Source organism: Monodelphis domestica, chromosome 2 (genome assembly GCF_027887165.1).
Source record: "Monodelphis domestica isolate mMonDom1 chromosome 2, mMonDom1.pri, whole genome shotgun sequence".
Lineage (NCBI taxonomy): Eukaryota > Metazoa > Chordata > Mammalia > Didelphimorphia > Didelphidae > Monodelphis > Monodelphis domestica.
In genome coordinates this window covers 197889810-197914874 of record NC_077228.1, presented here as the reverse complement: position 1 = coordinate 197914874, position 25065 = coordinate 197889810, and the positions used below count along the sequence as shown (strand labels likewise).

The 25065-nt window shown below is 40.5% G+C and overlaps 1 protein-coding gene across 1 annotated transcript in view; it reads right to left on the bottom strand.

The window, feature by feature from the left end:
* Window positions 1-1475: 1475 nt before the first annotated feature.
* PLXDC1 (plexin domain containing 1) overlaps window positions 1476-25065 on the bottom strand; it is a 106773-nt gene continuing 83183 nt past the window's right edge. Inside the window, exons 10-14 of the mRNA XM_056816796.1 lie at window positions 23365-23425; window positions 20679-20814; window positions 16786-16821; window positions 10674-10831; window positions 1476-8077 (exon numbers count right to left, since the gene is read on the bottom strand). Coding sequence (XP_056672774.1) covers window positions 7958-8077; window positions 10674-10831; window positions 16786-16821; window positions 20679-20814; window positions 23365-23425 — 511 coding nt within the window. The 3' untranslated portion in view covers window positions 1476-7957. The remainder of the gene's footprint in view (window positions 8078-10673; window positions 10832-16785; window positions 16822-20678; window positions 20815-23364; window positions 23426-25065) is intronic.

Here is a 25065-nt window from a genome sequence, read left to right as displayed (position 1 = left end):
CAAGGACCTAGAGGTGCCCCTTATTCACTCACTGATTCTAGTGCTCTAGTTCTGACTCTTGCTCTGTAGGTGGGGTGGGGGAGGGTTGATCAGCTCATGTTTTGGTGGGAACTATTTCACCCCCTTATAGTATGAAAATGCCCAAATTCCATGTACCTTCAATGCTGCACCCTACTGTAGTCCCTTTGTTATTATAAATTTGGTTTTTTTGCCTTTTGAGGTAGTCTATATTGGTAGGTTGTGAGGAGAGGAAGAGTCCTGGGTCTATACTACCGCCATGTTTACCCAGAAGTCCCCTTTTTCTCTTTTAAATTGTAAAACTTTAATTGAAAGAAAACAGGAGCTCCAGCAGCCTGAAACTCAATCAATGCTTATTGAACTAAACAGAAGTGAATTGTTTTTAAAATATAAATGTAGTGGGGTCAGTTGGCTTGGTGCACTTCCCATGGCTTAGGTTTAAGCTCAAGTTCCTTCTGGTGAGTTATGTGCTCTAGGCCCTTGCTAAGGGTTGAGAGAAGCCCCTGGATGATCTTTTGGTTCCCATGATGGAGAAAGGAATGGAAATCTTGCTGACTGACCCTGGAAGAACAGAGAAGGTTTCTCCCCTTTCCTACTTCCAGGATCAATGATGACTACATACACATGGCAGGAAGAACATATACTTGCCTAGGCCATCCTGGAACTGGACCTCAAGTCCTTGGCATGTTCTTCTATCATGAGTTTTTCTTTCCCTGAACCCAGGTCAGTGAATAGCAATCCTGAGAACTGGATATTTCTAGACCCAGCCCTCCAGGTTCACAAACTGACCTTGTGAGTTTAAGAGATTGGAAGATGGCTGCCCAATAGGTATTTATTGCAAGTATACCCTTTTCAGGAGAGATGACCACCATCTGGATGAGGCTATAGCTTAAAAGCATGCAGATATATCCAATATGTATAGCTAGATGCTTCTAGTGAGCTGACTGGATGAGATTAGATCAGTTTTGTGAGTTGCTTGAATAGTCTAGATCCATGATAAATGTGAAATATTTGTTCAGTGGTTCTACCAGTCTACCTTGGGGGAGAGTATAATAGAGGTGATGGTAATTATTTCTGGTTTTCAATATTTGTTAGTATCCATCTTTTGAGTCCTTTGTCTAATAATCCTTTCTTTTGTGATGGAGGAAAACATAGCTGTCCTATTCCTGATATGTACTGCTTTGTACAGGGAGTGCCTTTCCACAAGTTGCTTTGTTAAACTTATTTGGGGGAGATCCTGGATATGAGCCATTCTTAACCTTGTTTTAAGAGATGACCTCTAAGATTCTGGGATTGGAGCATAATGAGCCAGAGAGTCACAGAGAACAGCTTGACTTCTCTCTTTGGAGTTAGTCTTTCCTAGAACTTAACAGTTCATGTTAAGTTCAGAAGAGTAGTGCACCTTTTTTGAGAGGGGATCCCTTAGACTGAAGGTAACAGAAAACTGAAAAAAAAAGTAACAGCACAGACTTAATCAGATTTATTTTATCTCTTGATAATAGTGTAGGATCCATAAATTACTTCTAGGGATTTATAAGCCCCTACCCCCACCCCAAGTATATTGCTGCAATACATTTCCAGGCTGCTGACCTGGGAGGTTAGCATAAGCCATATGTAATCAATAGCCAGAAGATGATTTATATCTTTCCCAAAGCCTGATACTTAGTAATAGAAGGATATAAGAGACTAGAAATAATGACTAAGAGGACTGTACACAGAGTGAGTAGCAGAATGCCACCATAATCATTTACACTTTTTATTTATAAAGAAAAGAAGGCAGTCCAAGGGCAATGGTTTCTTTTAGTACTAACACTGGATTCTATCCACAAGGAATCCAGTACACATCATGTCAAAGGGACCTTCCATCCTCAGATCCCTCCAGTTCTGGGAGTTCAAGTATGTGGAAATTTGCCTCCATTAGGAAAAGAGTGAGCTGTTTTGTTTTGCTTTAAATCCTGAATTTTGACAAAGGTTCCCAAGCCTTGAACCACAGGCAGGCAGGCAGGCACTGGAGACATTGACACACTATTCTAAGACCATTTTTCCCATCCCCACCCCCAGCAACAACTCCATCAATAGTACCCTAAAAGTGGTGGAGACCTAGTCCTTACTGATGATTGGAGATGTCTCCATTGTCTTGATTTAAAGAAGCTGGTAATGCAAGGATCTGAGCACAGCAAACAGCCCTGGTCAGTTCCATGCTTGGAATTCTACAATATATACATGTATATTACATAGTCCCTATAAAACAAGACTTAGAAAAACACAAACAAGGCCAACTTTGGAAGATGTCTCCAAATGACCCTGGGAAAACACTCAACCTAAATTTCTAGATCAGGCTTTGAAGATAGCGGAACCAAGGACATCACAGCTGGCCCTCATGGAGAGGTAAGGAAATGTTAGTTGTGGTACAAATACTACAGTCACTCAATTCTACTAAGATTTGACCTCAGAAATTCAGGGTGTTTCTGACTATATCCTCTAGGTAAAGTGATTGATGATTGATTTTTAGGTAAAATGATTAAGTACTAAATTGTAGGAAAGTTTATTAATAGTTTGAATCTAGCCATGCATGGCTAGAAACCAGAACACGTATTGCTTAGAGAACAGACTAGTTTAATGCTTAACTTAGATCTCTGGGTCATACCAAACCCATAAAATTTCAGGGGACCCAAAGATTGATGTTTGGCAGTTTCAGTTAATTTCTGGTTTCCTGAGAAGAACGTTGTAATTAATCTATGTGAAGTTTGATTAATCTATCATGCCTTTGGGGGAAAACTTATTATGTATTAACTAATTAGCTACTGTTTTTTGCTCCTTTGTTAGAATCCTATATAATATGCCACTTTTAGAAACTGGGTGGTGGGGTGGTGGGAAGGAGTAGGCCACTTCTTTTGGCTCTCCTCTATGCTGAACAATTTAATAAACTCCCTAAATTACTTTTGTTCTCAGCTCTCAATTCACAATGGGAGGGCAAGCCTTCTGAATGGATTTCTTCTTTCCCTTTAAAAGGAGACTAGTATTGCTTATAGTCTGATTTTTGTCTCTATAATGACCTTCTTTTTCTAAGAGTTTCTGAGCATGGAGGGCCTTTTTCTTACGAGTTCAGTTTCTTTTAGAGGTTCCTCTGAGACTGCTTGGCCATAGTGGAGCAGATTATTGAATAATAGAGAGAAGTCTCAGACTTACGGCTTTGTTTCCTGTGATTGATCCTTATGTGTACTCCCTAGTCTGGGACCAGTATTAGAATACCCATCTGACAGCCTTCGGGAAAGTAACTCAACCAATATTCTTTTCTTTTTGGCTTTTACTTTTTGTCTTAGAATCAATATAAATATCAGTTCCAAAGCAGGAGTGGGAAGAACTAGGCAATTGGGGTTAAGTAACTTGCCCATGGTCACACGGCTAGTATCTGAGGCCACTTTTGAACTTCAGATTCCAAGTCTGGCTCTTTAACCACTGAACCACCTACCTGCCCCACAATAATCTTTAAAAACAAAAGAAACAAAACCAAACCTCTAACCTTCTGTTTGCAAATGACTTGCCCAGGGCCACACAGCTAGGAAGTATTTGAGGTGAGATTTGAACCCAAGTTCTCTTGATGCCAAGTCTGCTGCTCTCTATCCACTGAGCAGCCTAGCTGCCCCAAAATTCTTTATAAAGAGGAGAGTAAGTTCATTTGACTTCAGATAAAGAAGCTTCTACCCTTCTCTGACCAACTCTATTTAAATTCAACTATTCTCTGAAATTCTTGTCTTTCAGTTCAATTGTGGCTGTGCCAAATCTGATGGCCTTTTCTCCATTCTTATCCCTTTTAACTTCCACAACAAACACTCTTGATTCTCTTGATCACGCTCATCTCCTGGATTCTACTCTACTATTTCCTATCCATGCTTTCTTGAGCAAAGACTGTCTTTCTTTTTGTTTGTATTTTTATCTCTAGTACTTGTCCTCAGAGGGCACTTCCAATCTCCCCACCCCTCACCCCCACTTTACAGATGAGGGAACCAAGGCCTAAGAAAGATTAATAATTTGCCCAAGGTCACCTAGATAGTGTCAGAGGCAGGATTTGAATCTGGGTCCTCTGACTAGAACCAGAGTTCCATCCACTGTACAGTTGGCTTTCTATAGGTTGCTTTCCTCAGTGTGCTTTGCATTTCTGGCCAATTCTGATTCCCATGGATCAGAATTACAAGGTTAAGGATAAAGCCTATATTTCTCCCTTGTCGGTGGTTCTGAACCTGAATTATTCCCTGTACCTCCTGATTCATTTGGCTCACTATAAGCCAAAGTCTGAGAAGTGGTGGTTTGGAAAATGGAGAATGTTTAATCCTGTTAAAGATGCCACAGTTGTTGGGGTAAACATGCAGTTCACACAATTTCCTCCTGTGTGTGTAGCATATAGTTGACGGTTTCCATGAATGAATACGTCCTCTATCCTCTCTGTAATGAACACAGATGGGTAGGGCTGGCATGCTGCCTGATATCTCAACTTTCTCTGACCATAGACATAGCAGATGCTTTGCTTAACCTGGAGTGGATGACTTCAAGCACCTCCTCACTCACATTTGGCAGAGTGCCTCTAAGTCATTCATCCAAATCATGGGGCTCTTCCCTGTCCAGAATACGGGATAGTAGGGCTCAGATTGGGAAGAAGCATACTGAAGGATGGGTGGACCAAATGGTGGAACTCCTTGTACAGGGTCTCCCGCAGAAATTACACACCACTGTTCTGTCCCCTTGTCCGATCTCCACACTTCCCATAGTGGCCACAAATGTCTTGCTAATATGATATTAGGGGGAAAAATCAGGCAATAGTTAGAAAGTCTTGCCTTCCTACTAAATCACTTGAAATGCCTGTTGTTCCTTTCATAATGACATTAGAAATTTTTTTTTCTGTAGAAAATGTAGACATTTTTGAATTTCTTTAGAAGTTTGAAAATCATCCAGCTTTCTCTGTTGCCTTTGTTTTTCCTTTTTCGTTTTAGTAAGCCAGTTCTGCCCTCCCCACTGTTCTGTCTGTCTCATTAAGCAGTAGTACCAGAAGTCTGCTACATTTCCTCTTTAATTGTCATTAGCTTCCTCACTGAGGATAAACCATGTAGCTACTGGAAAAAATATCAATAAGGTTTTTGTTAGGGATGATTGTTTGGGTTTGTCTCCACCTCCCATGCATCTTAGAAGACTCTACAAATGGATAATGAGTTAGGATCAGAAATGAGAAGCAGGAGGAGACTGGGCAGGGTTGCCATTTGGAAACTGCAAAATTCTTTTGGTGACTTCAAACCTCACCCTAAAAAAGTGGTGGTTCATCTTCTTTTAAGCACCCATTTTCTTCCAATGAGATTCTATGGCTACTGGTCAAGGAGTACCACAGTCTCAGAAGAACTAAATTTGAGGGTTACCCAAAGGGCAGCAAACAGGCTTATGGTAGGTGGGAGACAGCTGCAGCACATCACAGATCAGGTATTAAGAGAAATTAAAAAAACAGATGTTCTTGCAGAAACATATAACTGAAAAAAGATGATGGCCAGTCGTGTTGAGAGGGAAACAGACCCAATAGTTAGCCTACAGGCTCCATAATATCATCCCAACCTCAACAAAGAATGAGGAAGACTGAAAGGACATTGGATATAGCCCCAGTGATGAATTAATGGGCAGATTCTAGGAAGAATCTAAAACAATGGGTAGACATGAATGGGAGTAGGTCTTCATTAGAGAGAATGGCTACATTGTTAAGATCACATATTCTTAGCTTAATGGAATTGTTTCTTTTGTGACAAAGCCATGGAATAAGACATAAGTACACTGAGACTGTGATATTATTTGGCACTAATTTTTCTTGTCTTAGAAAGGGTGAATGGTAAGTTTTTAATTCTATATTTTTCCAAGGAGGATATTACTACCTCGATTAGGCATATCTCTCAGATTTTTATTGGAGACTAAATTCTTGCTCCTAACAATCTTCTGTCAAAGTTAATTTACCTGGGGAAAGTCAAACCACTTTTTTAGGCCAAGTTATTTTTGAAAAAGTTCCTTAAAGAAACTTGGAGAGATTCAGATGAATTGATGCAGAACCAAATAAACATAAACAAGAGTGCAATGTACCAAAAGGTAAAGGAAAACAATACTGGGTCTAATAAAAAAGAATGACCAATCATTATTGCAGAGGACTGATGGTGAGACAGTATCCTTGCCTCTTAGCAGAGAGGTGGTAGAACACAGGTGTAGAATGAGGTATACATAAGTTGCCAGTCATGCCCAATATGTTTGTTTGTTTAAAGATCTTCATTACAAAGAGAATGCTAGGGTGGGGTTTCAGGGAGTATATAATCACTGGAAAATAAAAAGCATCCATAAAACATTCATAGAAAAGGTGGGGGAAGTCCTCATAAGTGAGACAGCAATTTAGCCTCTGATTGCCCATGAGGAGATTATGACCAAGCTACGATGCCGTTTTATCTCAACATAGCTTATTCTGCCTCCTTGGTCCCAGCTACTTTGGCATCCTGGTTTTTGAATAGAATTCAGCAGAGGTTCCCTGGTGAGTTTATTTCAAGAAGCAAGCAATAGGAGGGAAATAGGGCTAGGACTGACCATCTAGCCGCTCTATTTATGTCTAATGGCTCCATGAATCCAGCCTAGAAGAAGGAAAATATCAATTAGGCCCTGCCTTTGGACAGAATCACTGGCAATGATAGCCAAACAAGTCAGTGGATAAGATCTGGGCCAAAGGTGGCCTTGGCAGGAAAATATGGCCATGAGTTCCTACCTCTTAGCATGCCTCTTAGCATCCCTAACTTCTTCAAACTTGAGCTCATGTTCCACCTCCTATAGATCACTCGCTTCTTATTGCCCTCTCCCTTCTCCGATTGTCATGTATATCCTTATTTGCTGTATCAGAAGATCAGAGCTAGCAGAGACTATAGAGGTCATTGAGTCCATTCTTCATTTTACAATGAGGAAACTGAGTCCCAGAAAGTTTTTCCCAGGTTCACAAAACAAGTAAGGAGTTGAGGTGGTATTTGAAACCAGTACTGATGGGCTTCATTTCCAATCTTCTCTATCCACCACATCACACTCTCAAATGGAGTGGACTTTTCAGGGATTGTAAGAACAATGTTTCCTACCAGGTCATGGCATTATATTTGGGGTGGCATATTTCCCTTCCAATTTTTGTAAACTTATTTTCTGGAAAGGATAATTTAGTGGGCAGGTTGGGGATTCTACAAGAAGTCTTGTTCCTCCCTCCTCATTTTACCATAGTTTGATGGCATCCCACTGCATTTCCAGTGGTCTGGCAAGAGCTTTGAAGTACCGCAATGCTTGGGTTTAGCAGTTGGAGAGCATGTCAGTTTCTGGCAGGCTGATCCAAAGAAGCTGACCATGTGCTGGATCCATAGCTGTGAGGACCGGCTCTCAAGTCTATGGATTGTAGAGACCCAGCATCCTTTAGTCCTAGTAGTATTGTGACAAATGCATGGGCTAGGTGAGGTTCTGCAGGGTCTCCAAACCCTCTCCATCCCTATGCAGGAAGGGGCTGAAGGAATAGATGCACTGACATATCACAAGACTCAGATGGGGGAACAGCTATACATCATGGATGCCAAGGAAAAAATGAGGGCAGGCTATCACTATTTCCCACAAGATCCACTGGAGTGCATCGTTTCCTGCTTTAGCCTCTGCAACTTGGCTGTCATGCTGTAGTTTGGCAAATCCTTCATCACTCTGTCTCCATGCCCCAGGATATATTAAGAGGAGTTCAATAAAAGAGGAACAACATTGGCCTTGACTTTGGGGTCTCATTGGGTCTTCCTTCCCACCCTCAAGAGAATGGAGCTCATCATAAAAGAGAAAAGAATCCATAATCAAGGCCAATGGTTTGGGGGCTTGGTTTTTGGTAAGGAAGAAGAGGGAAGAAATGGAAGAAACCCTGCTTTCAGCATTGTTCCGCCTCCATAAAGCCCTCTTTCTCTTGTCCTGAAGGCTCAACTTCTGTGTAGGTCCCATGACTGGTGCGGTTTCGGAATTTCATAGCTGGCCAGTGATGAGGTCTCCGCTGCAGAGTCAAGCACACACACACATACACATATTCAAAGTCAGAGCAAAGATTCTGGAGATCCAATTGTAGTTGAAAAGGCAATGGACTACTCAGAGAAATGAGACAAGAATTGGAAGTATTTGGAAATACCAAGAGAATTACCCAGAGTTCTTAATCCCCAAGGCAGTCTCATGAAGTTTATGGAACCCTTTTCCAAATAATGTTTTTATTTATTTTTAATTCTTAGATATTTTGTTTTCCCAATTTCATGTCAAACAATATTCTTACATGCATAAAACATAGGTTTCCTCTATGTTGAAATATAGTTATCAAAACACATGTATAACCCAGTGGAATTGCTTGTCAGCTCCCAGAGGGGGGAGGGAAGAGGGGAGGGAGAGAAAATGAACATGTAACCATGGAAAAATATCTTTAAAGATTAAAAAAATACAGTTATCAAAAATATTAAAATGAAGAGTTCATAGAATCAGATTAAGCAACTCGTAAAGAACATGAGAAAATTTAACTCACATTTGACCCAGTGTTTAAAGGTTTGCAAAGCACTTTACATACTTTCTCCTATTTGGTCCTCATATAACTCTATTGGGAAAATGCTATTATTATTCCCAGGGGCAGCCAGGTGGCACAGTGAATAGAGCACTGTGCCTGCAGTTAGGAAGACTCTTTTTCTTGAGTTCAAATCTGGCCTCAGACACTTACTAGCTGTGTGACCCTGGGCAGGTTCTTTAACCCTGTTGACCTCAGTTTCCTCATCTGTCAAATGAACCAGAGAAGGAAATGGCAAACCGCTCCAATATCTTTACCAAGAAAACCCAAAATGGGGTAATAAAGAGTCAGACAAGACTGTTGTTCAGTCATCATTATTCTCACTTAACCAAAGAGGAAACTGAGGAAAGAGATTTTAAATGACTTGCCCATAGTCATACAGGAAAGATTTTAACTCAAATGTTACTGAATCCAGGTCTAGAACTCAATCCATTCTGTAATGCTTCTTCAAGATCTGAAATGCCAACTTACAAGAACTGGAAAGAGGTTCAAATGAAGGTGAGGGAAATAACCAGGTATTTATATAATGGGAAGAATTAGTTGATGACTCTTGTTTTGGGGTTTGTGGAGGGTTAAGACTGTCTACACATTTGCTGTTTGGGGCAAGAAGAAAATCTAGGTTGGATAAAGAAAGTTAAAGGGAGGGCAAGATAAAGAAAAAAGAATTTAGTTATGTAGCTCGAAATGAGGGAGAATGGAACATTACTTTTTAGAGCGATAATCAATACGAAACATGCCTTCTCATAGAAATTATAAAAGAGTAAAAATTTTTAGTATTAATATTGTTAATGCTATTAATTATTGTTATTATTATTTTACCTGTTTTAATGGATTAGTGTTGGGCTTGAAGGAAGGAAGATCTGGGTTCAAATCCCAGAGCAAATTAAGTCTTACTAGCTATGTAAGTAGCTACATTTTTTTTTTTGCTTTGAGCAGCCCCCTAGGATGTAAATACTAGTAGGCAGCTAGGGGGCATAGGGGATAGAGCACTGGGCCTGTAATAAGGAAAACAACAACCAGGGGGAAGGAAATACTATTATTAGCCCCATATTACAGATGAAGGAACTCAAGCTGAGATGCTAAGTGATTTGTCCAGGGTTCACACAGCTGGTAAGTGGCTCATTTAAGTGACATCTTCCTGACTCCACTCTGACACTCTCTCCAGCTGCTTACCCAACTGATGCCACCAAAATCAACCCAAACTTGTTTTTTAGTAAATGTGTACTTTAAGGGAGAGACAATTTCCTTCTTTCTACTTTCCCACTTCCTTCTGCTTCCTTCTTTTAGTTCCTAACCAGACAGCAAGAATTCATCAAGTTAATGATGTGGTATTTTTAGATGAACACTTAAGTGGCCCAACAGGCAGCTAGGTGGTGTCATTGGGCAGCTTAGTGGCACGGTGGATAGAGTGCTGGGCCTGAAGTCAGGAAGACTCCTCTTTCTGAGCTCAAATCTAGTCTTAAACATTAAACGTGTGACCCTGGGAAAATCACTTCAACTTGTTTGCCTCAGTCTCCTCATCTGTCAAATGAGCTGGAGAAGGAAATGGCAAACTACTCCAGAATCTCTGCCAAGAAAAAACCCAAATGGAGTCACAAAGAGCCAGATATGACTGAAATGACTAAAGAACATTATTTTTAGATGATAAACCCCAAGAGTATAAAAGATTATGTATTTGGGGCAGCTAAGAGGCTCAGTGAATTGACAGCCAGACCTAGAGATTCAAATCTGGCCTCAGACACTTCCTAGCTGTGTGACCCTGGGCAAGTCACTTCACCCCCATTGCCTAGCCCTTACTGCTCTTCTCTCTTGGAGTATTGATTCTAAGATGAACGGTAAGGGTTTAAAAAAGGGACAATATATTTTCAATTTGCTCAGTTAGGCAACAGAGCCAGCACTATGACAGATTTAATAAGGGTTTCTTGTTTTTATTTCAGCAGGAATAGGATGCTCTGGGTCTAGAAATCAGGAGAAGTGCAATGAAGAGGATTAAATGCTCTGGTCCCTATATGGAATATAGACACCTGCTGTTACATCCTCAACTTACCTCAATGAAGAATAAGGCAGCATTAGAAGTGGGATGAGTGTTGATGTAAATCCCAGCCAGGATGATGATTGCAACTAGGAGGACGGCCAGCACGATGCCCGCAATGGCCCCTGCATGCACCGGAGGACCCTTTATCTTGGGAGGTTTGTTCTGTAGATCTGCAAAGAAGGCAGAAGACAGAAGGCTTATGACATGGGGACATAGCAGGATCCTCCAATTCTTACCACATTTCTGAGGGAGGAGGGAGAAAGGGAGGGATCTGGATCTGTGAGATTTCACTCATATAAGGGATTCCGGTGTGAACTCTCTCTTTTTCATTTGGATCTATCTGCTAAACTACAACTCTTTTATAATGTAAGATCCTGAGGCTTACTTGGGGCACTTGGAATTTAAGTGCCTCGTCCAGGGTCATACAGGTAGCGTTTGCCAAATATGAGACCTAAATTCACATCTTCCTGATTCTGAGGTCAATCCAATGCCCACTCTACCTCATGGTTTCTCTCTGACATGACTAGAATAACTCCTTTGGGGCTACCTAAGAGATAAAGATGCTGGAGATGGAAGTCTTCTGGTCAGAGTGGAAACCTTTTACTGTAACCCTCCTTGGTGCTCAGGGGGTTAGTTTTTTTAATTAAATTAAATTAAAAAAATTTAAACCCTTACCTTCTGCTTTAGAACCAATACTATGTTCTAAGGCAGAAGAGTGATAAGGACTAAGCAATGGAGATTAAGTGACTTGCCCAGGGTCATACAGCTAGGAAGTATCTGAGGTTAGATTTGAACCCAGGACCTCCTGTCTCTAGGTCTGGCCCTCAGTCCACTGAGCTACCCAGTTGCCCCCAATTTAATTTTATTTTAAATTTTTTTCCATGGTTACATGATCAGGAGGTTAGCCGTGAATCTTTACTTACTTGGCCTGACTTTGATAAGTTTCCCCCTTTTATCAGAAGGGAGAAGTTACCTAAAGCTATGTGAAAAGAGGAGAATGATTAACCAGAGATAATAACATTATGGAAAAAAACAACAACTTTGGGAGACTTTAAAGCTCTGATCCATGCAATGACAAACCATAGGTACAAAAGGAAGAAAAGATGAAATCCGCCACTCCCCTCTAGACAGAGAGGTGATGAACTTAAAACCCAGGAATGTACGTTTTTGGATATGACTAACATGAGGGTTTGTTTTGTTGGACCACGTAGGTTTGTACTGAGAGATTTTTTTTAAATTGCTCAACTGGGAGGTAGTGGGAAGGACAGATTAATTTTTTTTTACCTTGAGTTACCATTTGTTTTTATTTTTTTATATATAACAATATAATGTGTAATGTAACACTAACATAATACTTGACTTATTATAAATATGCAATAAATTAGAATATACTTATCAAAGAGAAACAAATTCTTACATTAGCTATGTCCCGAAACACCTCATTCTTCCCCCCCCTTCCCAAAACTGAAAAGGACTAAAAATAAAAAACTGAAAAAGAAGAGGCTTCTAGGTAGTGCAATGGATAGAGTGCTGGGCCTGGAGTCAGGAAGACTCATTTTCCTGAGTTCAAATCTGGCCTCAGACACTTATTAGCTCTATGATGCTGAGCAAGTCACTTAACCCTGTTTGCTTCAGTTTTTTCATCTGTCAAATGAACTGGTGAAGGAAATGGTGCATCACTCCAATATCTTTGCCAAGAAGACCCTAAATGGAGTCATGAAGAGTAGGCAAGACTGAAAATGCCTGAACAATAGCAAAGAAGAAGAGAGCACCAGGGATCGTACAGACTCGTTTGAGAACATGGGCTATTACCATTGCTGCCAGCTGCACCTGGAACCAGGAGGAGCACCCCAGGGAATCATGAAAGGAGATCACCAGTCATGAAATGCTGCAGCACAGGAGCCATGCACCAGAAACATAGAACAGATCCTGGATCCACTGAAACTGTTCAGACTGCTGAGGTAAAGACTAGTGACTAGCTGTATGACCTTGGGGAAAGCATTTCACCTCCCTCAGCCTCAGTTTCCTTATTTGACAATAATAATAGCACCTACCCACTCTTATAGGATTGTTATGAGGATCAAATGAGATAACATGTACAATGCTTTGCAGACTTTAAAGTGCTATATAAATGCTAGCTGCTGCTACAACTCTCATTTTAACTCCTTCTCTTACCTTTGCCTTCCTTGGAAGAGAGAGACAGACAGAGATAGAGAGAGAAAGAGACAGAGGCAGAGAGACAGAGATAGCAACAGAAACTGAGAGACAGACAGACAGACACAGAGAGGGACAGAGGGACATAGACACAAACAGAAACAGAGAGAGAGAGAGAGAGAATATGAGAGAGACAGAGAAAGAGAGAGAAAGGGACAGAGGCAGAGAGACAGAGATGGCAACAGAACAGAAACTATGAGACAGACAGACACAGAGAGACAGAAATTGAGATTGAGAGAGATTGAGAGAGACAGAGAAAGAGAGACAGAGATAGAAACAGAAACTGAGAGACAGACACAGAGGGACAGAGACACAGACAAAAAGAGAGAGACAGACAGACAGAGACAGAGAGAGATAGAGACAGAGACAGAGACAGAGAGACAGACAGAGACTGAGATAGAGAAAGAGAGAAATTGAGACAGAAAGAGAAAGGGACAAAAGCAGAAAGAGAGATTGAGATAGAGAAAGGGAGAGATTGAGAGAGACAGCGAAAGAAACAGAAACTGAGAGACAGAAAGACAGAGAGACTGAGAGAGAAAAAGATGTTCTTGTCTGAGGGCTTGGACTATTGCTGTTGTTCGGTTGTTTTGACTCTTCTCTCATAGCTATACACAAGCTATTGATTCCATTTTACAACTCCCTAGAGCAAAGAGAGAAAACTTAGACCCAGGTGATTTTAGGTCAAATGAGCCAACATACTGATAATCTGGGGTCATGAAAGGTGGCCCCTGGGCTTTTCCCCCTTGTCTTCTACCACTGGTTTAAAGGAAAACTATCCCTCCAGAAGAATAGAGCTGAGGGAAGAGCGACCATTAAAACTACTTCTAAGAGGAGACAGTGGTTGGGAAGGAGTAGACTAGCACTAGCCTCCCCACACAAGAAGGTCAGGAAAAAAGGAGACCTTCCGTCTCCCCAGCCCACCTGCAGTAGGAACTTGGGCAGGCTAATTGCAGCTGTTATGACCAATGTTGGGTATTTTCTGTCCCGTGGCTCAGCAGTACCTTGTGCTCTACAAACCTGATAATTTGAATTGTTAAAAGTATTGGAAGTGGGACAAAGAAGTATTCTTCAGGGGCAGCCAGGTGGTTCAATGGTTAGAAAGCCAGACCTGGAGATGGGAGGTCCTGGGTTCAAATATGGCCTCAGACACTTCCTAGCTGTGTGACCCTGGGGAAGTCACTCTACCCCAATGGTCTTGCCTGAAACCCATTTCTGCCTTGGAATTGAAACTTAGTATCTATTCTAAGGCAGAAGATAAAGGTTTAAAGAAATATTCTCTAGGGCTCCTACTGCCTGTAGAATTCTTCTTTCAATTCCTGATTATGGAAAGGTTATATTTTATATTCTTTTCATGCTTGTATTACATGTTTTTAAATTTCAATTTTTAAAGTCATTTTAATTGGATTTTTGTGGTTTGCAAGTATATCCTGCATTTTAAACAAGAGAAAAAGCCTTGAATCAGAGACATTAGGCCAGATGTAGGCTTAGTGTACAATACCAACATCTACTTCTACCACCTGCATGCTAAGCAAGGATCGAAAAGATTAGAGCTTCTGGAATGATCCCTCAGGGGTTCCATATACCAAACAGAAGGGGAGATACTTACCCAGAGTACATACATACATAGCCCTAGGCTAGGGATTGAAATACATATATAGGAAGTGATATGGTTCCTACTTCCCAGAAAACGGTTTTTAAAAATTATTTTTGAGTCCTGAATCCCTTGTGTAGTTTGGTGAAACCTATGGGCCTCTTTGCAGAACACTGTTTTTAAATTTCTAGAATAAAATGCTTAGGATTTCAAATGAAATCAAAGGTTAGTGAAAGTAAAGATCTCAATTTTTTTTTTTCCATCCAGGTACATGAATTCCCCTGAAATCTATACACAGCTCCCAGGTTAGAAGCCTCTGTCCTAGAAGGACAGCAAATAATAGGGAAGTCAAGGTGAATTAAGGTATGATAAACCAACATACTTGATCTCCTCTCTAGAGATATTTAATGGGATGACAAAAGCCAAAAGCAACAGTTATATCAATGCTCGCTATTATTTTTATTAATTAGTGTATAATCTATTTTTATTAAATATATCACTTATTTTTATAAAATATATTATGTATTAAATATGTAATGTGTTGTTTATTAAACACACTTACTTATTAAATATATTATTAACTATATCATTTATTGTTTATGAAATATATTATTATTATTACCATATTGACAGGTAAAGATGAATTGTCCTCTTTAAAGAACAAAGGATCATAGATTTAGAGCTGGGAAGGAATTTAAAAACCATCTAGTCCAAACTCTTTATTTTACATTGAGCCCAAAGAGGCTAAATGACTTTTCCAAAATCACAAAGGCAATAGATTACAGTGAGATTCAGACTCAGCCTGTCTAATTTCAAATCTAGTATTCTTCTCTGATCCATGACTGCCTCCCTAATGACTCCTATCTGTGGGTCTCCTATCTGCTGCCAGGTATACCGAAAATGATGAGGAAACTCCATTACCCAGCTCTGCTCTGGTCCCCATGGTCTACACTTCCCAGCCCTCTAAAACTAGTTTCTGATTAGCAAGTGACAGGGATTATTGAGTCAAATCTCCTCACCGCTTTCCCTTGACTTGGCAGGAAATTGGACGCTGTCCACAGTGATTCGAATGATGTGTTCCAGCATCTGATGGCCACATCCTAACCAGAGTAACTGACTGAGGACAGGATCTTTGTCTTAATTGTCTTTGCTTTCCATTTGTTACATTGCTGGAGACCTGGTTAGATGGTGTCGCATTAACAGCTCCCTTCTCTATTTTGAGATTCCCAGATAGCCATCCATTTCTGGGGCTTGACTGGCTGTCTGTCAATCAGGCTCTTTGTTCACTGAGAGACGCCATTGGAGAATGGCAGACACCATTGGAGAATGGCAGACACCTGGGCTCTAGTCCTGTCACGCTCCGTGAGGCATGTCCCGCAGAGCATCTCTTATCTTCAAGATGTTGACTTTCCACATCACTCTTGGTGGATGTGTGAGGAGTGGTGGGGAGAGGGATGAGGGGTCTTTGGGTTCTGGACACTCACCCTTCAAGAACCCTTGCAGGCTGCAAGGTTTGGGGGTTTCCTGCCAACACAGATTGGGAGCCGAGGGAAGTCTCGCCTCCTCTAGAGAGCTAAATCTATATCCTTCATTGATTGGGATGTTGGTGCTGATGAAAACCCATTAGCCATCTGTGAGAGCTGCCACGAGGCAATCTCATCCCATCTTATTCAAGCTGCCTTCTTTTCATTCTGGAGCTATACATATTTAATCACACAGAGGGTCAAGAAAGAAGAATGATGAGTGAAATTTAGAGTAGAGAAATGAAACATGGCCCCAGTGGAACAATCTCCTCAAAGTCCCTGGGGCACAGCCTCAGATTGACAGCAAATATCTAAACGATTTGGTGTTTCCAAGACTTTGGGGAGGTGGCTCAGTGGATTAAGAGCAAGGCCTGGAGATGGGAGGTCCTGGGTTCAAATGTGGCCTCAGATACTTCCTACCTGTGTGACCCTGGGCAAGTCACTTAACCCCCATTGCCTAGCCCTTACCACTCTTCTGCCTTAGAACCAACATTGGTTCTAAGACAGAAGGTAAGGGTTTAAAAAAAAACTTGGGGGAAAAAGCAAAAGGTTAGGGTTACCCTGTCTCAAGGCCTTAGGCACAGGTCCCATTGTCCAAGTGTTAGCAGAATCAGGAAGAATCAACTAGTCCAACAATAAACATTAATTAAATGCCTATACAGTGTTAGATTCTGGGGATATAAAAACAAAACATTTTTAAATTTCAGATTTTACAGGGTTGACTTCAATTAAGAGAAAAAAATATGCACATGCTACAAAATGTATTTAAATTAAAAACAAACCAATCAACACTTACCATCTCTTCCCCCATATGGATTCAACTTCGTATCATCTTAAAGAAGGGAACAAGAAGAAATGATGAAACGATTATGTTCTATTCTATTGATCAAAACAAATTTTAATAAGTCAAATTATTGCTTCCCCCTCCCATAGAGATCAATTTTTAAAAATCATGTTGGATTTCGGTCTTGTTTTTTTCAGGAATGTAAGAGATTCACATAAGTGCATTTCCTAGATAACTGAAGTTTATTCCTCTAAATACAAAATTTTTAAAAAATGGACATTTTTAAAATGAATTCTCTCCTATATATGAGTGAGCATATTTACCTATATACATATAGATCTATAGATATTGCTATATATATGTGTGTGTGTATGTATATCTACAGACATATATATGTATAGATAGATATGTATCTGCCTCTTCCCTCTTCATTCTAGGATATAAGGCTGCAGGAAAAATACCTTGGGCATAGCCTCACAGGTGAGGGCTAGGCTAGAGATTGAAATAGATTAAATAGTAGAAAGCATGTCATCCTATTTCAACTAATTGTTCTGGCTAACAAAGTGCTAAACTCAGTTTGTTTTATAAAGATGGAGCAAGAAAACTGTGACATCCTCTAAATTTTGGTGGCCTGGGACAATTCCCCAGTCGCCTGCCCTAGTTCTGGTTCTGCCTGGATGTCTCTTCTGGGATGAGATGGTCAAGGAAGAGGGAAGATCTGCTTCTATCTATGCATAGAGAGAGAGAGAGAGAGAGAGAGAGAGAGAGAGAGATACACACAGAGAAATGTCTCCCTCTTGTTTTTAAAATAGAGAATAATGTGATGTTAATTAAATTGGAATGAATCTATTTTTTTCTGAAGGAGTCACCATCATGAACATTGTCATATAGAGCTGCACTATAATATGGTGATATCCTCGGGTTGTTCCCATAAGCAGGAGGGACTGGGCAGCTGAGTTGTGGGGCTGGAAGGCAGCAGCTGCTCTCCATAGTCTTATGAGGACAGCAGTTTCTCTTCCATTCAGAGTTTGCCTGTGGGCACAAGAGCAGAGAAGCCCAAACTTCTGGGATAGGCTTTTAGCTGGCCCATTAAATTGCAGCTGCAAGGCCTGGTTGAAAGAGAAGAGAACAAACGAGCCACCAGACAAGACCTTTGCAGGCCATGTGCATAGGCAGGCATATTTATATATGCATTTTTTACACATTTATAGATTTATCTATGCACATATACATGTTTGCATAGACATGCACCCATAGAGTTATGTCTAAATGTATATGCATACATTTATATATCAATGTATCTATGTATGCACATATTTTTATGCATCTCTCTCAATATATGGTAAAACAAACTAACAAAAAAAAGGAATCGATTATACACGAAACCGGGAATCTCTATTTTGCACTGGTGGTTCCTAGAAGCTTAGGTTTTTGAGCTGGAAGGAAACAGGTTAGCTTGTCTCTCATTTTACTTTTTTTTCTATTTTGTCCATTTTACAGTAGAGCAAACTGAGGCACAAAAAGAAGTGACTTGCTCAAGGTTATACAACTCATTGGTGGTAGAGCTAGAGAAAAGAACCCAGGCCCCTTTATTCTCAGGCCATACACTCTAAAGTTGGAGTCAGAGATTAAGGATTTCTCTCCATCTTCCCCTGCTACCTATTGAAATCCTACCCATCCTTCAGAGCTCAGCTCCTGTCCATGTCCTTCAAGAGTCAATATCTGAGGATATTGACTTCTTCTCTTCCCTCACTGAACTGCCACTGGGCCCATGGTCAATAGCACCCAAGTTGGCAAAGATTTGTATTCTGGTTGGCTCGGGTCTGTTCTTTGGGTCTCTAGCTAGTTTGTAAGCTATTTAAAGGGAATGAGCTGTGTCCTATACATTTTTTGCATCCCCTATAGTGCCTAGTACAGGGTTCTAGCCCTCCCCCCCAATAATTATCTGTTGCTTGACTGAATTCTTCACACAAGTGAAAACTCATCAACTATTTTGTTAGTTCTCTCAGGGTAAGGATTATTTCCAAAGAAAATAACCAGAAATTCTGGTGCCTGGGACAAATTGGGGGGGGGGGGGGAGAAAAAAAAGGTGAGAACAAGCTGCACAAAAGGCCCTCAAAACTTTTAAAGCCAATTTCAGTTGGGATAAGCTGTGAAAAAGCCTTGGATCTTAGGTTCTTCTCTTAGGGTGAGAGACCCCAAGACATAGTTATTGTTGGTTGAAGAGGACATCACTAGGGATCAGGGCTGGGCCAGGCCAAACAGGGCTTTCATGGGCTGCTGCTGCTGCTGCTTTGGGTAGAGGAGGAATCTAGCTAATTAGCTGCTAAATTGAGCTATTTCTATATACTATATTATATATAGATATGTTTATATCTGTGAAAGCAGAATATAAAAGTTGACATCTTTTTATATTTATCTTTGTATTCTATATTTTTATAACATAACATATATAATATACATTCTAATATTTAATATAATACTATAACATTTTGTTATAAATAATAAATAGTATTATATTTATAATCTAATAAAAATAGAAACATATAGAATAGAAATAGTTTCTATTCTATGTGTTTCTTTTTAAAGGAGTAAGTACTGTTCATGCTCTCTAATTTTCACTGGGATGAGAAGTCATGTTTACCCTGACCTAGTTATCCTTTGATATTTTCTTTTTCTTGCACATATCTCCATAGCACTTAGTACAATTTAAAATTTTATATTATTAATTATTATTGTTATTAATAATTATATTATTAATTAATATATGCTTGTTAAGCTCCCAGTTATTTCTGGGGAACTTTATCTCTTATACCTCCCCCTCCTCTCTCCTATTCTTTGGTTACTATTTTCCTCCACCTAAAAATCAATATTTTTCCTTATTTATTTTAAATATCAGTTATTCTAATTGATTGGTCATGAAAGAGTCCTTCAGATAGAGATTTTGTGTTTTATTTTTATTTATTTTATTGTTTAACATAATTTTATTTTTAAAATACTTTTCCATGGTTACATGATCCGTATTCTCTTCCCTCCCTTCCTCCCTCCCAGAGTGATGGTGGCTTGGTGGTTCCAGGAGGTGGGAAGGAGGAGGGGAGGGAAGAGAACACAGATCATGTAACCATGGAAAAGTATTCTAAATTAATTAATTAAATTTAAAATTACCATATTATTTCCATATTATTCATTTTTGTAATAGAGTAGAGATTTTGTTTTTTAAACCCTCATCTTCCAACTTTGAATCAATATTGTATATTAGTTCTAAGACAGAAGAATGGTAAGAGGTTGGCAGTTGAGGTTAAGTGACTTGCCCAGGGTCTTAGAGGTGGCAAGTGTTTGAGGCCAAATTTGAATCCAAGACCTCCCATCTCTAGACCTGGCTCTCAATCCACTGAGCTGCCTTGCTATCCCTTGGGACAGAGTTTGGAAGGAAAGTTTCTTGAGTATCTATTGCCCTGCTGTTTCTCAGACTCCAATGATGATTCAGATGTCAACTCCATGATTCTCTCCTGCTCTTGTCTTTTACAATTTTGGATTCAGGTGAATTTTGCTACCCAAGGGAAATTTTATAAAACTGTGCTTTGGGCCTTAAAAAAAAGAGCTCTCAAAACCACTTTCAGAGACAAATTAAGTTGGGGAGAGTGTTGGTAAAGGTTCTAGGATACAAGACCACATGGGGAGAGAGATCTTGGGCATGGACTCATAGGAGAGGGCTGGGGCTGGGAACTGAATTAGATTAAGGAGGAGAAAGCATTGTCATCTGGCAGCCTCCTGTTTCAGCTAACGAGGTGCTAAACTGATTTTTTACCAAAACAGAGTATGAAAATTGTGACATCCTCTACATTTTGGGGGCCTTGGACAACTCCCCAATCATCTGCTCTAGTTCTGGCTCTGCCTGGATGTACCTTCTGTGGTGAGATGGTCAATGAAGAGGGAAGAGGCAGAAGTGGTGAATTCTCCATCAAAGGGTGTGAAGAAAGTCTCTGGGGATGAGGCATAATGTTCTTCTTCCTGGAAATCCTCACATGTCCTGCCCTCTGCCTGAAAAAGAGAACCAGTCTGTGGTTTCTCCTTGACACAGTGGTCTCAGTTCTGTTTAGTATTGTCAGATTTTAGAGCTAGAAGGGACCTCAGAGATTGCAGGATCAGAGATCATAGAAAAGGCTCCAGAAGTCATCTGGCTTGACACCCTCATCTAGTTTTAAACAATCGAGAAGCCTATGGGGCAGCTAGGTGGTACAGTGAATAGAGTGCCAGGCCAGGAATCAGGAAGATTCGTCTTCCTGAGTTACTCTTTGACTTCAGATATTTTCTAGCTGTGTGATCTTGGGCAAGTCACTTAACTCTGTTTGTCTCAGTTTCCTTGTCTGTTAAATGAGCTGGAGAAGGAAATTGCAAACCACTCCAGTATCTTAGCCAAGAAGACCTCAAAGAGGGTGTGAAGAATCAGATATGACTGAAAAAAATTAATAACAACAAAGAATCTAATGCTTAGAAGGGAAAATTACTTGCCTGAGGTCACATAGGTAGTGAGTGACAGAGGCTGGGATTGAACCTTGTTTGAACACTCAACCAGTATGCTTTCTGATGTTAGGAAATGAACCCATGAAGCATGCACCTAGATAGCACAATGGATAGGGTACCAGGACTGGAGTCAGAAGGACCTGGGTTCAAATTTGATCTCAGATATTTACTAGCTCCAGTAACTCCAGGCAAGTTACTTAACTCCATTTGCTTAGCCCTTGCCCTTTTGTCTTAGAGAAGAAAGAAAGAGAGAGAGAAAGAGGGAGAGAGGAAGGAAGGAAGGAAGGAAGGAAGGAAGGAAGGAAGGAAGGAAGGAAGGAAGGAAGGAAGGAAGGAAGGAAGGAAGGAAGGAAGGAAGGAAGGAAAGAAAGAGAGAGAGAGAGAGAGAGGGAGGGAGAGAAGGCGAGAGGGAGGGAGGGAGGGAAGGAGGGAGGGAAAAAGAAGAAGAAAAAAAGAATGTATAACAGTATGTTTCTTTTTGTTTGGTCTGAGCTGTCAGAAAATCTAAAGACAAATGTAATGCCCAAGCGCTTGAATCTTGTGCTTGAAAGCATTGCTTCTTCCCCATTTCCTCAGGTACATTCTATAGTGTTTCATTTGGTACAATTTTAATCTGTTTCAAATCCTTTTAGAAATCGGTAAGGGTCAAAGTAATAGAACAAACATGAAATACTAACAGCTATAGTCTCTATTAGAAATCTCCTTGACCAGATGCCATAAGAACTGATATTTATATAGTACTTCACAATAACCCTATGAGGTAGATGACATAGGCATTATTATTCTCGTTTTACAGATAAGGAAACTGAGGCTCAGAAGTTAAGTGACTTGTCCTTGGTCACAAAGCTAGTAAGCAGCAGAATCAGAATTTGAACCCAAGCCATCATAGGATCATAGACATGGAAAGGACCTAATGGGACATCTAGTTCAGTCCCCATATTTCTGAGGTTCAGAAAGGTCACGTGATTTGTCCTTGGGGTCACACAGCTAGTTATTAATCCATCAATAAGCATTTATTAAGTACCTCCTGTGTGCTACTTCCTGTGACAGGCACTGGGGACACAAATACAGACAAAGAACTAATCCCTGCTCTCAAGAAATTTAATAAGTTAGAAATCAAAATTTGAACCCAGGTCTTCCTGATTCCAAGTTCAGAATGCTGTCCACTATTGCTACAATGTCTTTCAGTATATTCTAGTAGAAGAGAGAGGGTGAGATAGAGGAAGGTAAGGCCAAGCTCTGGACCTGGAGTAAGGAAGATCTGAATTCCAATTTTACTTCACATCCTTTTTTCCTTTGTGAACTTGGGCAAGTTACTTAACTATTCTGTCTCAGTTTCCTTATCTATAAAATGAGGGAGTTAGACTTGGTATATTCCAAGGTCCTTTCCAGCTCTAAGCTGATGATCCCATGATAACAGAGCCAGAGGACATTCCTAATTTGAGATGAGGACATGTGTTTTTAATCCTATAATACAAAACCAATGTGGATGGTTCTGCCCAACCCATGCCCAATAAATACTTGAATGATTGACTGTCTTTGATATGGCTGACTGAATCAGGAGTCCAACATGCATTCAATATGCATTCCCATTTTTTTTTCTCCTCTAAATCTGAGTGGCTCATATTGAAATTGAACCCATGACCTTTGACACCTGACTTTGGTTACCTTCTAACCAGCTGAATCTCCAGGCTACCAGAACACCAAGTCAATTTGACTCCAGGTCTAGCTCAGTCATGGTCTCTACCCAGCTCTGCTAAATATGATTCAGAGTTGTTATTTTCTCTCCTCCCAAGCTCTGAGTAAATTTCTAATATTGGAATGTGTCATTGAGTACTGACAATGGAACAATGGAATCATAGGCATTTCGGTCTCCAGATCTCTCTAGACCTAATCTGATTAGCTCCAGGACAGCGGGAGAAGCAAGTCACAGGTTGAGATGTTAACTTTGACAGCAGCCAAATGTTTGTTCTACTACAATGTGGCTAAGCCACCTGCCTATGGACCTCTGCCTTTCTTGTATTCCAATCCCGATGGCCAGAAGCAAATAATTTTTGTCTCTCTTACCTCTTGGGCACAGCCATATGCCAACCACTCCTCCCGATAGCGGTCAAAGCCACTGGAACACCTGCAGAGGAGAAGATGCCAGGGAGAGATTGTTGCTTATCTGATCATACAGTAAATGAATTCCTCATTCATTTCACTTGAGGCAGACATAGGTCAACCCTAGTGAATCATGTTTTCGACAGACTGAAGCTAGTGTGGGTTGACCTTCCCAAAGGAAGCTGGGACACATTCTTATGATGCCAGGCTACTGGCCATGTGCAGAGATTCAGGCCACTGATACATCCTTGACTTCTCTCCCCCAAGAAAAAGGGCAAAAAGGAGAAGTTATTATATCCCTTGCCCCTCTCCTTGTGAATTTCAAAACTACTCCACCCGATTCAGACCATTCTTTAGAAGATCAGATTTTGCTATTTCCTGATCAATAACAATAGAGATATTTGGAATAATAGAATCAGGTCTTGGAAACTACAATCTCCACCCTACTCAGAGTAACAAGATTAGGAAGGGCTGCAGCAAAACTCAAGATTTAATTATTTTGAGAATATGGCCTTCAACAGACATGTGCAAAAAAGGACAGACCTCTGGGCAGTCCTAGGTCAAGCTAGAGTCACCATTGGCACATGTGAGATGCAGGAATTGAGGTAGAGAACAGCCTTTGGAGCTCTTGTGACTTCCTGTGAGGAGAGCGAGAGGAATTTGGAGGCTGGTGCTTGGAGTTGGAGGAGCTCCTGGACTGTTTTTCTCCAGTTTGGTCACATGAGTGATAAGGACTGATCTCTTTCCTTGCCTTGGTTATCCAGGGTCTTAAGCCTGCTTTGGCTCAGCCTGAGCAGAGTGGGTATTTAAACCCTCTTTCCTTCTATTCCCTTTCCTTCTCTCTCTCTCTCTCTCTCTCTCTCTCTCTCTCTCTCTCTCTCTCTCTCTCTCTCTCTCTCTCTCTCTCTCTCTCTCTCTCTCTCTCTCTCTCTCCCCCCCCTCTCCCTCTAATACTTTCTTCCTCCTGTTTGTAATTAAAATACCATAAAAAAAAGTTGGCAGCTGACTTGAGTGTTTCATTTAGGAATTACATAGCTGAATTCCTTGGCTACCTTAAATTAATATATATCAGTCTTTTAAAGTGATTTCAATATCACAGCTCCCACCTAGAGAATTGTCTGTGAATTTCAATTCTCCATTTGCTAACTATGACTCTGGTTTCATATATACAAAAAAATTTTGTAGTAGCACTTTTGTGGCAAAAAAAAAAAGGACTGGAAACAAAGAAGTTGTGGGTGCTCCTACTTTGTGAAAGGGCTAAATAATTTGTGGTATATTTGGAACTCCTAGGTACAGAAATTCTCTCTGTATATGTTATGCTATTTATATTGTTGTGTCAGTCATGTCCAACTCTTTGTGACCCTATCTGGGGTTTTCTCAACAAAGATACTAGAGTGGTTTGTCTTTTCCTTCTTCAGCTCATCTGACAGATAAGGAAACTGAGGCAAACAGGGTGAAGTTACTTGCCCAGGATCCCAAAGGTAGTAAGTGTCTGAGGCCACATTTTTTTAAACCCTTACCTTCAGTCTTTGGATCAATGTGTATTGGTTCCAAGGCTGAAGAGTGGCAAGGTCTAGGCAATGGGGGTTAAGTGACTTGCCCAGGGTCACCCAGCTGGGAAGTGTCTGAGGCCAGATTTGAACCTGGGACCTCCCATCTCTAGGC